General features: G+C 52.9%; 3 protein-coding genes across 3 annotated transcripts; all 3 read right to left on the bottom strand.

The window, feature by feature from the left end:
- Positions 1-1,605: 1,605 nt before the first annotated feature.
- N656DRAFT_706343 (uncharacterized protein) lies at positions 1,606-4,723 on the bottom strand (the record flags this gene model as incomplete). The annotated part of the gene is made up of 8 exons (XM_064811347.1): positions 1,606-2,069; positions 2,126-2,274; positions 2,335-2,369; positions 2,394-2,395; positions 3,745-3,942; positions 4,007-4,268; positions 4,327-4,524; positions 4,652-4,723. The coding sequence occupies 8 exons, from the start codon at positions 4,721-4,723 to the stop codon at positions 1,606-1,608; spliced, it is 1,380 nt and encodes a 459-aa protein (XP_064671783.1).
- A 1,337-nt stretch (positions 4,724-6,060) lies between these two features.
- Positions 6,061-8,520, bottom strand: N656DRAFT_680390 (uncharacterized protein; the record flags this gene model as incomplete). The annotated part of the gene is made up of 1 exon (XM_064810548.1): positions 6,061-8,520. A coding segment is annotated over one exon (2,460 nt), but the record flags the coding sequence as incomplete, so codon positions are not given.
- Positions 8,521-10,171: 1,651 nt separating this feature from the next.
- Positions 10,172-11,097, bottom strand: N656DRAFT_788442 (thioredoxin-like protein; the record flags this gene model as incomplete). The annotated part of the gene is made up of 2 exons (XM_064816693.1): positions 10,172-10,420; positions 10,477-11,097. 2 exons carry the CDS (start codon positions 11,095-11,097, stop codon positions 10,172-10,174), a joined length of 870 nt encoding a protein of 289 aa, XP_064671781.1.
- Positions 11,098-14,798: the final 3,701 nt, after the last annotated feature.

Raw genomic sequence — 14,798 nt, 5'->3', positions numbered from 1 at the left:
GGTTTGGAACGCCCAAATCAGTGTCTCTCTGTCCGTGGATGCCTGGTAAACCATCAATGATGAGGAATGTGCCCGAGCTAAAAGGAAGAATGGAATTGTGGCAGGCAACAGTGCCTCGGAAACTTTGTCTTTGTCCCCTCGCCGGTGTCGGTCCGTTGTCCTCTCGGGTTATCAAGCTGCACGAAAGCAGCCATCAGCCAGCCCTGCAGGTCCTTGGCGAATGAGACGGGATGATGGCGCTGTTTGCAGGGATTCGCTTCTCATGCCCGCTGACGGAGTGTGTGTATGGTTGATAAGGCACTCCGTCCACTCACCTAGCAAGTTGTATGTACTTGTACATATAATACCTACATAGACATGTTTAATTGTCCAACCAAAACACAAAAGGGAGGGCAATTAGTCAGTATTGGTTTGATTGAATCAAATCGAACCAACATTCTACCATTGACACTGCAATGATTATGTAGCCAACCCTGGTCCATCCGGACTTAGAGTCGATCTGCGCCATTCTCTGCAGGTCACGTTAATGGTAGTCACGCGGGTGCTCGGCCCATTCCTTCACCTTGCTCGGTGACGACAAAACCGGAGGCAGGGCAGGCCCGACCAGAACGAAGATGCGGCGTGGTTCTGGTTGGGAAAATATGGCAGTACGGTATGCCTGGATAAAATAATCTAGGTCTTGTGGACTCGAGTTTGAGGCAATGAGGGTGTGAACCGGGCTTCCTCAGTCCAGGATTATGTACCGGTATGTCAGGGGCATCCATCTCCGAGCCCTCAACGTCCCGATCGACAGTCATCCCGCTGCATGCAACCGAACAGCCCTACGTTAACCTGCCTCGCACAACGCAGGAACGACCCAGCAGTTTGGAGAACCCCATGCGCCTTCTGTGATGGCTGCAAAATGTTTTGCACATGTCGTCAGCAGCCCACCAATGTCACCTGCCGTAGGAAATCCGTGAAGGGTATGTAGACTCGGGCAAGTCCTCGCTGATTTCGCTATCACACGTGGCCCAGGGAGTATGGTAAGCATCAGCCACATCTGGCAACGGCCGACTAAGCTTCCAACAATCAACCCAGCCTTCTAGCACCTTGCCCCTTCCCATAGTCACTCGCCATCAGAGCGGGACGAGCCAGTAACGTTCGTATTATGTCCACGCAGGAATGGCGCCGAGATGCCCATTCCGAGAAAAGACACCCAGTACCACAACGCAATGCAGCGGAGAGGGAAACCAGGGCAGAACTGACCTCCGTGTTATGCTGACCGAACTTGAAGTGCAAGATTACCCCCATCTCCCGTGTCTAGCAGCAGAGGCATCCCGAATCTGTCCAGCCAGGTGTCTTCCTAAAAAGAGAAAAGGAAAAGCCAAAGGTCCATGTTGAACCCTTCGCCACATGTGCAATGTGTGAGGCCAAATCATCAAAGACCGCCAACCGACACCTCGACCTGACGCGGCCATCCAACCCTTCCGTTTTGGCCCCTCCAGACGCCAGACGCCATCGAATGCAGATATCACGCCCGCGTATCGCTCAGGCAGTAATGACCTGAGCCTTAACCTATATGCGGCGTTATGATCAGTAAATTCGCAGTGTTCATCCCGGGGGTGATCAACTTACCAGGAAGTCCCAGAGCATCTTCACGAGCGGATCCGGAAGCGTATACAGATCGACCGAGAACTCACCCGCATCGACGTTGTTTTGAATATAAGTGCTATCATCCTTGTGGTCGTGGATCATCTGGATAACCTGCAGGAGGTCGTCCTCGCTGAGCTTGACCAGGCCGTCGGCCATCTTCTCAACGTCAAACGACTTCTTCTTCTTGCCGCCATCGGCTTTCTTTTGCTTGCGCTCCTCGTCCGAGGGCAAAGGGCCCGTCTCGCGCAGTATATTTTGCAGCGCCTGGGAGGGGTTCCTGAAGACAATGGTGTGGATGTTCTCGTACTGCGGCGCCGAAAAGTTGAGGTCGTGGGTGATGGTTTGTTTTCCGCCCTTCTCAGTCGTGAAAAGATCAATCTGCATCTCAAACTCACCCCATCCCTCGTTGGTGCACGCAAAGGGGGGTTCATGAAAAGCTGCTATGATTAGCATCTGCAGCCTTCTAGCCATGTCTGCGAGCACGAGGACATACTCTGAACGGGGTTCTCAAACGAGGGGTGAAGATGATAGACGGCCTTGGTGAAGCATCTCGCCGGCTTCTCCTTCCCGTCCTGGTCGAGAATGTAGATTTCGACCGTCCATTCTTTCATGGGAAAGCCCTCATTGACAGCAGGCTTGGGACTGTTTGACGCGGTCAGAGTACAGTTCTCCGAAAACGTGTCATCTAAGTGGCTCGCCTACATGTTATGCTGCTCGGTGACAACCTTGATTTTACGCTGTAGTTCCCGTCCAAGTTAGACAACTTTCCGCTGTCCTTCCATACCACAGAAGCGGTACGACAAGCATCCAGGTGGCACTCACCTCAACGATCATCTTGGCGACGACTCTGGCCCGGGTCGATCTGGCAGCAGCGGTCTGATTGGCGTTGAGCGGCGCACCAGAGACAACGATTTGCTGCTCCTGGTCTTGGTGCTGCGGATGGTGCTCCGCTGTAGTTCAAGACAAGAATCCCACAAGCGTCAGTCTTCCCCAGTCTTCCAACACAATGTCAAGAATAAGTAAAATATAGCGCTTCAAGAGGAACGTGGCACGATCGAGTACAGCGTGTTCGCGACGCTGGAAAGACGAGGATGTGTTCGAGGGAGTCGCAGTCTTAGAGGGCCAAGGTATCCGATATGCGTTCGAGGCTGAGAAAGACAAAAATCAGGGATGAATGGGGGTTGATACACAGAACTGTAGTAACCAAGTAAGAAAGTTCGAGTTGAGTCTGTGGCAAGGGCTCGTGGGCAAATCGACGGGCGGTGGCAGGCGAGTTTGGTGACTTTGGTCGACTAGCTTGACGGTCGCAGGTGGTCGCGATGCGACGTGCAGCTCGAGCAATTGCGCGACCACGACTTTGAACAGGGCTTGGCATGTAATTAGGTAACGTACCTTGGTGTGGCGCACGAAGCGCAGCCGACCGGCTACGAGTGGCGCGCGGTGACATGACTGTGGCGGTGCGCTACTTTAGTGTAGGATCGTCGATTCGTCGTCAGCGAAGCTTTGCGATCAAGTTTGTCCGTGCCCAGTCTGACGAAGCGACCAAAGATGGGTCTGGAGTTTTGCACCACAGGTTGTCGAATCAACTGGTGTAGGCATAAATCAGTGCAAGAGTAGAAAGCAACTTGATGCTTTCCAGGAATCGATGGTTGGATTGGGGATTAAGTCATGTGGAATTGCTGTGTTGCGCGTTTTCCTTCTTGCTGGGTTCAAACTCATTGCCTCAGTAAGTCCAGTTTTCCTTCATCGGCAGCCCAGGCCTCTTCTTTGGAAGGGTCAAAGACTCATAGTGCATCATCGCACGCACAGAAGATAAGGAGACTTGATGCAATTTGCTCTATCTACAGCTATCGGCGCTGGTCTTTCTCTCCCGGGAACGGAGCTTCCTCTCTTAGTCTGACTCGATGGGTGGTCGCCTCTGTTGTTGGGATGTTGCGTATATGTGATCGTCATCCCCGCTTGTATCGCGCTTGGAGAAGCGGATATATTGTGTTGCTAGGGGAGGGGGAGGGTGTTCTTGGGACGGGATGGTGCATATTCCTGAGCTCATCGCTTCCATTAACAGTCATAAATTCCTGTCTTACGCACCCTCCTCCTTCTTCTCCTCCTCACTGGTCTTAGCAAACAGAGGCTCATTCTCCTTCTGAGCCTTGAGGAAGGCATCCTTGAACTGGTTGGCGTTGTCCGAGTTGGCGAAGCGGATAGCTAGTGTGATGGCTTCGGGCTCGCCCTCGCTCACGTCGGCAGTTGCATTCCAAACCCAGCTTCTGTCTGACCCAACGTTGGGGGAGAGCTTCAACTCCGGGACAACTATGAAAATGTAAGCGTCCAGAACGATATCACTCGTCGCTCAGGATATGAGGGCGTTACATACCGTAGTGGTTGGCGCAGACCTTCAGAGTCTTGTCGCGACGCATGACCAACCTGGTCTTGCCGGTCTCGCGGTGCTTGAGGAGGCGCACATCGCCAGTACCACGCTCCTTCCACTCGCGCGTCTCGGCAACGTACTTGAAGAGCTTGGCGCGCATCTTGAAGACCTGCTCCTCCATCTCCTCGTTGGTCTTGGTCTCGACCTTTTCGGTCAGGTGGATCACGGGCTCGAAGTGGACATCATCGGACTCGGGCACTTGCTCCTCCTATCCGCATCACGTATTAGCGTAAATCTTGCGCATCAACCTGAAATTGGTTACTGACCTCATCACCCTCCTTGTCCTTCGCAGCAGCAGCGGCGGCTGCAGCAGCAGCCTCGCGCTGGGCCTTGTTGCTGCCAGACGTATCGCCGCGGTCTTCATCTTCATCCTTCTTTTCCTTCTTCGCGCCACCACCAAACATGGAGAAAACAGATGAGGAAGTAACGGGCTTAGCCTCCTCGGCAGCAGCGGGAGCGGGAGCCTAGACGCGAAACAAAGACAGGGATTAGCCAAGCTACACTCCAAACAGCATCAGGACGGGAGTATAGCAGAAGAGGCCCGTTCCCATCCCGCGACTGCTGATGCGCTGATGTTTTGTTTGGACATACCTCTTGCGTCTCCTCGGCCTTGGCTTCAGGCTTCACCTCCTCGAGCGGCTTGTTGTCGTTTTCGGCAGACATCTTGATCGCGAGTTCCTAAGCAAACGACACTGCGTAAATCCTAGGCAGAAAATGGGAGTCGTTAGTCAAAGTCGGTTTCCTCAAGAGCCCCCCGTGTTCAGGATACCGTCACGAGCGCGTTCGCCCCTCCCCCGCCATGGCCTGGCCAGGCGCCTGCACGCAAAAAAATTGGGCGGGGTAACTATGGGCGGGGCTCGGAAATAAGACGCAATGGAAGAGGCCATACCGGATGTTGCAAAAACTTGGAAGCCTTCACAACTACGTGTGTATGTCTTTGCGTGTCGTGATGTTGGGTAGGGACGTGCCTGACGTTGGAGAAGTGGATAAGGCAGGTAAGGTAAGGTAGGGAGGGCACTTTTAACAAGATAAAATGGTCCTTAACATGCAATGTGGTGGTGGGTGGGATGGGAGATTCGATTTGGAAAACGGCTGCCCCTCACTTCAGTTGATCCCAAAAACCAACAAATCAAAACCGAATTTTGCATGAGCGGGCCTGTTTGCCCGGCGCCGATTCTTGATTGACTGCAGAAGCAATTCTTGATATCTGCATAACTAATTATTAGGCAGCTTCAGGTACGGATACATACCAAGCATACTCCGTACATACATATCGCTTTATGCAGACCACCCGGTTACACAATGTATGCAACAATCTGGTGTCTTAATCGTCGAAACCTGGAAGTTCGAAACCCGGAGCATTTCCCACAACTGTCACGACATGTTCCGAACATCGTCTTATGAACTTGCATGACTGCTGTGTATTGTTGATCCAGCCGCCACCGGGATCATGTTCTTACAGCTGAACAAGATGGGAAGCCCGAGCTATAGACGGATCACTGTGGTAGGGATACGTACTTGGTTAAGCCAGGGGAGCGCGTGAAGCAATCGTCCCAGCCAACCCGGCCATGCTTCAGGATAACGCGCATCACAGATGAGGAAGAGGAGAGTTAGGGCCTGAGCCTCAGGTGGTAAAGAAAAAGGTAGCCATAAAAGTGAATTTACCTAAGGTTGTCAGGGTGCACATCCCAAGCAAAACTCCAGTCCAGAACCCCCGGCACCCTTAAACCCTATAGAACCACAGGCACGTACCCCGGCCACCGTCCCGTTTGCTGTCCGTTGGCCCAAACCTATAACAGGGAAAGCAAGAGAAAAAGGGAAATGCTAGTAGAACCGAAAGCCGAGCATCAATCTCCTCCCAGTATCATCTTCTTCCACCGGTTGTCCCGACCTCTGTCCTGGTGGTTGGCCTCCTTAACTCCTTGGCCACCTCTTCCAGAGTCCCGCTTGCATGACCAGCAAGATCCATGCCGCATGCCGAAGAGCAATCTCGACCCTTTTTTCTCCTGGACTTTCTGGACCCTAGCCAGCTCGTCGTATTTCAGCTTGAGAAATTCGGATGCTTTGCGCTGGTATTCGGCATACTCCTCCATCCTTCCCTGCATTTTGAGGTACCACAGCCTCGAAGCGATCTGTGCCTGAAGGATGGAGACATCAACGCCTTTGCGTAACTTCTCAGCCGATTCGAGTTGGCGCACAATGTGTTCCCTGGCTTGGCTCGTGGCCCGGCGCACCGCTGACCTATGATCCCGAGCGGCCGCCAAGGCGTGCCCGAATGCAGCTGACAACTTGGATACAGCGGGTACATAAGTGTCTTCAACCAATTGCGATGCTTCACCGAAGCGGGCGGACACCTTCTGGATAGCGCCTTGAAATATTTGCAGGCCCGCGTCAATGGCCTCGGAAACCGCGCTCTTGCCAAAATCCACCTCAAACGTCTCGTTTATCTTTGGTCGGCGACTCGTGACAACAGAGACGTTCAGAATGCCATATGCGTCTTTCGCCGCGAGCTCGACGAGAACTCCTTCATCCACTGAGGAGAGCTTTGTCTTGAGAGGCTCGGTGCCACGGTACACATCGATATCGATCGCGCCGTGCGCGAGCCACAGTGCCCTGTTTCGTCCAGGGATTGCAACCAACAACTCGGTGGGGCCGTGGATGTGGACAGAGCAGGTCGTCTTCTTCGCTGAGCAAACTGGCTTCTTGATCTCATGGTCGACAGGGGCAGTCAACGGCCTGTCAGAGAGAAGTCCAGCAAAAGACAACGCAGAAGCCAAAGTACTAGTTGTTGGCTTTGCCTGACTAACCTGAACGGTCCTGGTGGAAGTGACATTGATCACAACCGTTGTTGTAGAGGTAGCCACGGTCGGAATATGACTGGTCATACTGACTCCCAGACTATGAGGCAGGTTTGAAGTTTGTGAAGAGTTTCCCGGTCGTGGTGACGCCGGGAAGACCATGGTGAGGAGTGAGACAATCAGGGACATAAGGATGGGCGCAATGAATGCAAGAAGCAACCATTGTTTCGGGATGGGGGAATCGAGGAACTTTGCCCACGCCCGCCTGGCCTTTTCTGAAGCCTCAAACAGCCCCAGTTCTTGGATACCCTCAAAGGTTGAGGTCTCCAACTCACTAATTGGCTCTTCCGGTTCAGTCAAGCCGGCCAAATACGCTAGGTTGCGGTTCATCTGCCGTGCGTCGATATCCACAAAGGATGAATGGTCAATGGGAAAGCGCTGAGGAGCCATTGGTCTCTCTGGGTCGCGAGACTCTAAGCACATATGAACTGTATGCTCGTTTACATACTTCGCCCAGCGTTTCGCAGGCTGCTTGCCGAAACTCTGCCGCTCAGTGATGAATATGGACGGCACACCGTGGCGGTTCATGAAGGCCCAGGCCGCGTCTCTGGTGCGCTGGGACTCGGTGTCTTCCTCTTCAGAACAGTAGAATATCGCGATATTTGGCAAATCCCACTTCGGTTGAACGACCGAGCCGCTGGGGGAGAAGAGCGACAGGTACGATTTGTTATTCCCGACGGTAATAGAGTAGACGGTGTCGTTTGGGAGTGATGCCCCTTCAAAGATGATTTCCTCAGCAGCAGTGCAGTGGTCGACTCTGATTTGGTAGGGAGACGCCTCCATGAGCTCAAGCTCGGGAGAGGGACCAAACGAAGAGATGGGCACGATATTGTATACGCCTTCACGATGGCGGTTGAAATAGTCCTCCTCCTTGGCGCCGTTCTTTGGCGACACCCAGATTGCACTGCAGATCTTGAGCACAATACTCCTCTGTGCGTCCGGACGGCCCACATAGAGGAGTTTTAGAGGTTCCTTGGTCGAAAGATATGCCTGGGACATTGTTTGCCGAATGGTGGCAACGAGCCGCTTCGGGGCGTCGGGCAAGTCCAGGCTTTGTGCCAGTGCGGAAGACTCGACCTCAGTGAACTCCCGAATAGTATGTTTGACAGATATCTTCTCCAGGAGGACCTGGCCGTCGCTGCCGTCGCCGCCGTCGCCGTTGCCTTCTTGAAACTCGATGGAGCGGACGACAACACCAGACCCTTCAGTTGCGGATCCATATTCGAGGCTGCTCATCGGCGGCTGTGTCGAAGGATTCTGGAGTGCCTGATCGGCGTATCTGATAGAAGACGCATGTGAAGAATGGTCGGATTCCTCGTCTGAATCGCTGTTGTAGTGGGCTTCGGATCCGTCTAGGCTGTGTACGTCATCGGGCCGGGAGACAGACAGTGAGCCCGTCGACTCGGTGAGGCGGCCATCCTGGCTCTCACTGTCTGTGCCATTGATGATCTCATACGCCGAGTCCGCCAGCAAGTTCGAGTCGGACATGTTGGGCGGCTGCTTGATGTCGGGGGCGCTGTTAGAGACCCAGTTGGCGAGGTATTGGCTGCCCTGGGGCTTGGGAAACCGGAGGATTGGTAGTGAATCCGAAAGCTGTTGTTCCGAAGGAGGCCGGTATAAGTCGCTCGAGGCGTCGGCTGCAGTAGATTGTGTCTTTATGCACTCGCTGGTCTGTCGTTCCATTACGATGGGCAACTGTCAGCCTTGGGCATGCAACTACATAGCCCGACCTCTCGGCCGATGCATGAAAGGATGAGGAGGTCGAAGACGGTAGAGCACAGTTGAGGTTCTCTTGTGTAAAGAAAAGAGAGGGGCTCTCGAGAAAGATGAGCTCGTCTCGGATATGTGAGGAGATACGAGAGGAAGAAGGAAAACCAAGCGGGCAACTTTCTGAGAAGTATCAGAACGAAGGGAACTAACACCCGGAATCTGATTGCTTATGTTATTTGCTTCAGAATCCTTGAAATAGTTTGTTGAGTCCAAAGCTGTTGCGTTGCGATGGCTACTCTGGGTTTCTGCCTGTGCCGGAGTTGCCTTACAATGGCGGGGGTGGGGAAGGCAGGCTGGAAGCCCAAGTCGTGTCAGCTTCAGGTGCGAGCGAGCCTCGGAAGGCCGTCGGTATGTCGATGACCAACAAGCAAGCCAAATCAGAGCGGCTGCGCTGTTAATCGATATTTGCTGGCATGCGTCCTAAGCAGGAAGGTATTGTACAGGGAAGAAAACGGGTTGTCACCATTGAACAGTGACGATGAGAAGGGGAGGAGAGTCAGGCGGGGCGGTCCTGATGGTGAAGAGCTGAAGATGGTTTGCTGCAGTGCTCGAGGCCGGCCGCATGGTATGGTAAGGTAATGAAGTCACATATTGTCCGGCCCATGACCGACCTCTTTGTACCTAATGCGAGTGCAGTGCTGCTTTGGGGTCACGTTGTTGCCTATCACGGAAAGCAGTCTGTCTCCCCATTAAAGTGTTAGTCGCTGGTGGGGTTGCGAGTCAAGTCTGGAACAAGTACCGGTGCCCCACTATGCGGAGGTGGGGTCGAGGGTAGGTAACGTACCTTAGTTTACATCGTACCTTGAGTTGATACCCAAGGTACAACTGCATAGATATTTCGCCAGGGAACCAAGTGTCAGACCTTGAGTGGATTGAACGGACAGGATTTAATAGCTGGCAAGGCAGTAGTTCTATACCTCATGTCATCCACAGCAGATTGCTTCAAGAGTGGTGCCGGATCTCATGGTTTCCTCGTTTCGCGTTCCAACAAGATTGTGTATCGTTGCTGTATCGTACGGTACCTTATCTTTGGGAACACGTAATACGTCCAGATCCTCGGCTTGGCACCTGCCTTGTTGACGCAGGCTTGCATGTCCCAGTGTCTGCTGAGGACAGTTCCAAACGCCGCCATCAAGCGCCAGGTTTGAAGAAGAGTTAAGTGCTTGATAATAAGATTTCCCGAAACGCCGGCCGGTGATCAAAACAGAGACTCCCTCGCCACCCTGAGAAATTACAATATAAATACAAAAACCAAGAACTCCTGTTTTTCGTCAACCAGACCGTGCAACTCCTGACACGGGTTTATCGTGGTATCTCTCCATGTATCGCATCTCATGCCTTCCAGACCCTCGGATGGAAAATGGGTATCGCCCTACCCGTGCCGTCCTTAAGATGCTGCCAGGAGAAGCCAAGAATTACCGAAACCCTGGCTCTGAACGCAGGGATGTTGATCATAAACGAGAAGGTCATGAGCAGCCTCACGCTACAAGATAGAGTGCTTCATGAAGATCTTCTTGAGTGAATCGGTGTCGAAATCGTCTTCGTCGGGAATCATCTCCAGAATTCCGGTTAGGTTGGCAAAGAGATCGCCCTGGTTGCGATATGCGAGGATCGCCGGGACACCGGCATTGTCAAACTCGATGTCCTCGTAGTGAACCTTAACAAAGCGGATAGCAGGGTAGAGGCCAACAAGGGGAACGAGCGCCGACTCGATCACCGCTGAAACGTCGCACTGTTTGCCGGTTAGTCCGATGCAAGGTATGGACAGTTAAGGAATCAATGGCTGACCTCATTGTCGTAAACAAACACAACGACCACCGTCTCCCTTCCGACCTTTTCTATCGCGTCGAGATAGCCGAGCGCGTCTACTTTCTCAAAGCGGCCGTACAGCCTGACACTAGGGCTTGTTCTCCTGTTTCGAACGGGCTTCCTGCTCTCCTCCTCGAGTTCACGTCTCCGACTCTCCCGCCAATGCCGTATAAAGGATTCCTCGTCAGGATCCTCGACGCCGCTGCCGTCGCTATCAGGCCCGCTACTGCTCCGGTCGTGTCTGGCACTGTCCAGGCCGAACACACTGCGGCGGGCGGCGCGCACCTTCTCCTTGAACTTTGCGCGCCGGGCTGTCTCGTAGGACCTGGCGTCGGCAATGACGCCTTTCACTCCGGTCGACCGGCCCGAGTCGAACGAGGCGGGAGGAAGCCTGATCTCTGTCTGGGCATCCATGGTGGGCATTCGCATGGCCGCGTCGATCTGGCGCGACCGGTACAAGTCTTCCTCGTCTTCGCTTTGTTCCTCGGCCTCTCTGGCTGCAGCGTCGCGATCTTCCGGATGGAACCGGTCAAGGTCCGAGCGGTTGTTCTTGTCGAGGAAGGCGGCAAACTCTTCCTCAGCAGGTGTAGGATTCGACATGGTATGAGAAGGAGTAGTGACCTTTTCTCAATGGGGGGGTGCCGACTTAATAGGAACTGCTTTGTTTCGGGACAGGGGCAAGGGGGGAAACACCGGGTTGGAGGGTAGGTAGGGCGGACTGGGCTGTTGTGCACGGCGAGCCCGGTAGACAGGGGCCACTAGTGTGGATGATCCTGTGGAACGTCGCCTCTGCCAGAAGCAGCAGGTAATTGAGGCTATGTAATAAGGTTGCAGACGCTGAGCTCGGCTGAAGACGGGCTGGTAATTGAGTGATCAGTCGAGTGATTGGGCGCCGCAACTCGGACTGTAAGGGGTTAAGAATCGGGAAAGTCGAGGCCCTGATCTCCTCCTCGAATCACGGTCGGAACCAGAGCACAGAATGTGAAATGCTTGATGAGCCTGCGCTTGATGGAAGATACCGTACGTAGTGTAGTATTGGCCACCACAGAAATACACGTCACTTAGCCGGCCCTGTCTAAAACCGGACTCGAACCCCTGAAAAATGCGTCAGAGGGTTTCAGATGAGAGGGAAGTAGTCACGACGTCGGGGCGGTCGCTCGGAAGCGGGGATGCGCTACCTAGCTGATGATTGGTGGTGCCTCAAGAACGCCAGCAAAACAAGTGCATAACATTCGGGGAAAGCGGCGACTTTTCAGCCTGTCTCACTGGGAGCAAAGAGCGGAAAGAGGAGGGGGTGCAGAGTGGGATCGGCAAGCGGAATTCTGCACTTGCTGCATGCCAGTCGCGTGGTTGACAGGGATCTTAACAGACGCAAGTGTGGAGTCGTACAGGATTGTGGGATTCGGGACAAAGGGTTCGACGGGGCTCATACATTTGTACTGGACCATATTGTACAGTACACTACTTCCCCATGATGTTTGGACAAAAAGGGAACGAGCTTCTCACCCAACGAGCATTACACTAGTGTAAAGGCCGGGGCTTTCGAATTGTGTGGGAGGAAGGCTGAGATGCAGGCGGTGTTAGTAGTAGAGGGGCACAAGGGGCGCTGTTACTTACACTTCGTCAGCTAACTCGAAAAAAAGTCGTTCTTTCCTCATTGCCCATGGCAGCATCACAGTCAGTCCAAATATCTGCTTTGGCCCATTGATCTCTCAGTTTAAGCCCAGGACCAGCCGCTATGACTATGCAGCATCCATGATGCGCAACGAGGCGATGAGAGGGACCAGCGGTCGAATAATGAGAGTACGAAACGGTTTGCTGTGTAAAAAGGATGCGATGGCATACAAAGTAGGGTACGAGTTCCTCCGTACGTGAGTTTCCCTCAAATTGATGTCCCTTAGCGGCGAAGCAACACCAAACACCAATGCTGTGCGGCGGCACGCTTGTAAATTATTGATCCTGCAAGAGTCACAGGATCCGTAATCTTGGAATCCAACGTAATTCAATTTGGAGGTACTAATCACACCTTTGCTAGACTTGGGAGAGTGGCCAGATCAACAATGCGTTCATCTCATCCATTTGCCTGATGATGATTTTTGTATACTCTTGACGTACAATTACATACACACTCGTGGCCTCGATTGAGGTCCATGGCACGAAAGAATCCACAAGTCGGCGCTAATTTTCCGGCTAAAACAATAAGTTTTCCCTTCCGGTACACATCATCACTGCATAGGAGACGTTTCATGCCCTGTTTCATCGTCCCTAGCCTGCCGAGACTGCCAAGACACCCTTGTTTCCCTCTCTTGACATGTGTGGGTCGTCCAAGCATTATGCTAACTTCTCGGTCCACCTAGAGAATTTTTGTTCCCACCTTCCAGAAGGTTTTTCACGTGTATTGCCGCCCCTGAGCCGGCCCCAGACTGGTGCTTCCATCACAGCCGCAAGGACCACGATCATGGTGTCGTACGTTTTCCATTCCCGCGGGACTGGATCTGGGAAAGCGCATCTTGATAGTTCTTGATGGTTCGGGCAAGTCAGGCCACCCGATCGACCCCGATGGTTCGACTGGTGGCACTTCAAGTTTGCGACGACTGAGAATCGAACTCAAGTTCGCCATCCTGCATTCGGGTTCTCGCGTTAACTGCTAATGAGTAGATCGTGGTGGATTCCAATCTGGGATCAGTCGGCGACTCCGTTACTGATCCGTATCGGGTTGCGCTACTGAAACAGGCGTCATTGGTATGATGCCGAGGATGCGTTCCCATTCCAAATCCTGCCTCTTGACCTTACGAGTTGCGACAGCAGGCGATTCTCGATTTTTGAGCCCCGCCACTCGTCTCCGTGACCAGTATCTGCCGTCTTCAACATGGGCTCTTCTTGGTGGCCCAAAAAGACGTTTTGTACCTTGCTTGTTAGTATTTCCCCGAGTCCTCAACTCAGTGTGTGAGTCTGTTGTAACTTTCGCGATGACGACTACGCCACACCTGGAGTCTAAGGCTATACCTAGCCTATCCTCCAACTCTGTCCACCATCGCTGGTACAACAACCTAGCCGCCACCTGACAGATTGGAAGCCGCACCTAGATACTTAGCCCTCTAGATATATCTCCTAGCAATCAAGACCCTCTCGGCGGAGCAGCGGCTTAGAATCACGAACAACTTCACCAGGGCTAGTACAGCCCGGCCAGCAACCTACAGTGGACGCTGCCCTTCCCATTTATTAGATGCTTCTGCCTAGGCACCTGCTAGTATACAATTTGCCGACATACTCTCCTCTTTTAAGCTCTGACCTCCGGAGCAGGCAAGGAACGGCCCTCACGCCTGCTAAACCCCTGTTCGTGTGCCCTTGTGCCATAATTCATTAGACCAGCAATCCCACCTCAAACTCGGACCATTCATCTAGACTCCGTATTGCCTCTTTGCGGTACCTATCAACGAAGTCAGGCGCTACGTTAAAACCAACATGTTTACAGGTAGCCTAGGGAGCGATGGGCCGAGGCCTAGTCGAGTCACAGGCAGTTCCAGTAGTTGACACCTCTGGATAATGAGAAGGCACCAATGTCATTAGGTCATGACTCCGGGTTGCAGTCAGGGGTAAGTCATACTTATATACTGGCGATAATATAACTGCTGCCTCCCGGAAACGCGCTGGCTCCGGCATAATGACTTAAACCTCGTTATGTTTACAATGGATCCAGCACACAACGACAATTCAATTGGTCTCTTGATGACTAGAATGGCAGATCCTTTTGGGCTTGGGGGGTGAAAGGGGAAAGAGGGCCTGAGATATTACCAGTAAAGAAGCAAGTAAACACACAGACACAGTAATCGGAAGACAATAAAAAACCTGGGATGAAAGAAAATGGTTGATCGGAGAGTCAACCCTTGGACCTTGAAACCGAAGACTGAGCCCGGATAAGAGTCTAGAAGAGTAACATTTCTTCAACCTAGAGGCCGTCCGAAGGCATATCAACCAAGGAGGGCTACGCCATCACCCGACGCCATTGACAAGCTCAATGCTCTGGCGGTTCTTGTTGTGGATATACCACTGTAAACTTGCCTGGTATATCGATCCCTAAGTACGGTAATTACCAACTGAGATGCTTCTGAGACATCGTGGATCTGAGGCAATGAGATGAACGTGACCGAGGTTTATAAGTCAAGTTACCCGTCCTACTTTCAACCCTCCACCACCCCCCGGGTAGAGTGAAGTAACTCTATTTCCCTCCTGGCCACACAAGTCAAGAACCGCGGCGGGATACCGGTCAGACACAGGTCATTGTCTCAAAGGGGCTGGAG

This window comes from Canariomyces notabilis (genome assembly GCF_033297395.1).
Source record: "Canariomyces notabilis strain CBS 508.74 unplaced genomic scaffold N656scaffold_6, whole genome shotgun sequence".
NCBI lineage: Eukaryota > Fungi > Ascomycota > Sordariomycetes > Sordariales > Chaetomiaceae > Canariomyces > Canariomyces notabilis.
The sequence above is the reverse complement of the archived record's forward strand: the minus strand, read 5'-3'. Positions and strand labels throughout refer to the sequence as shown.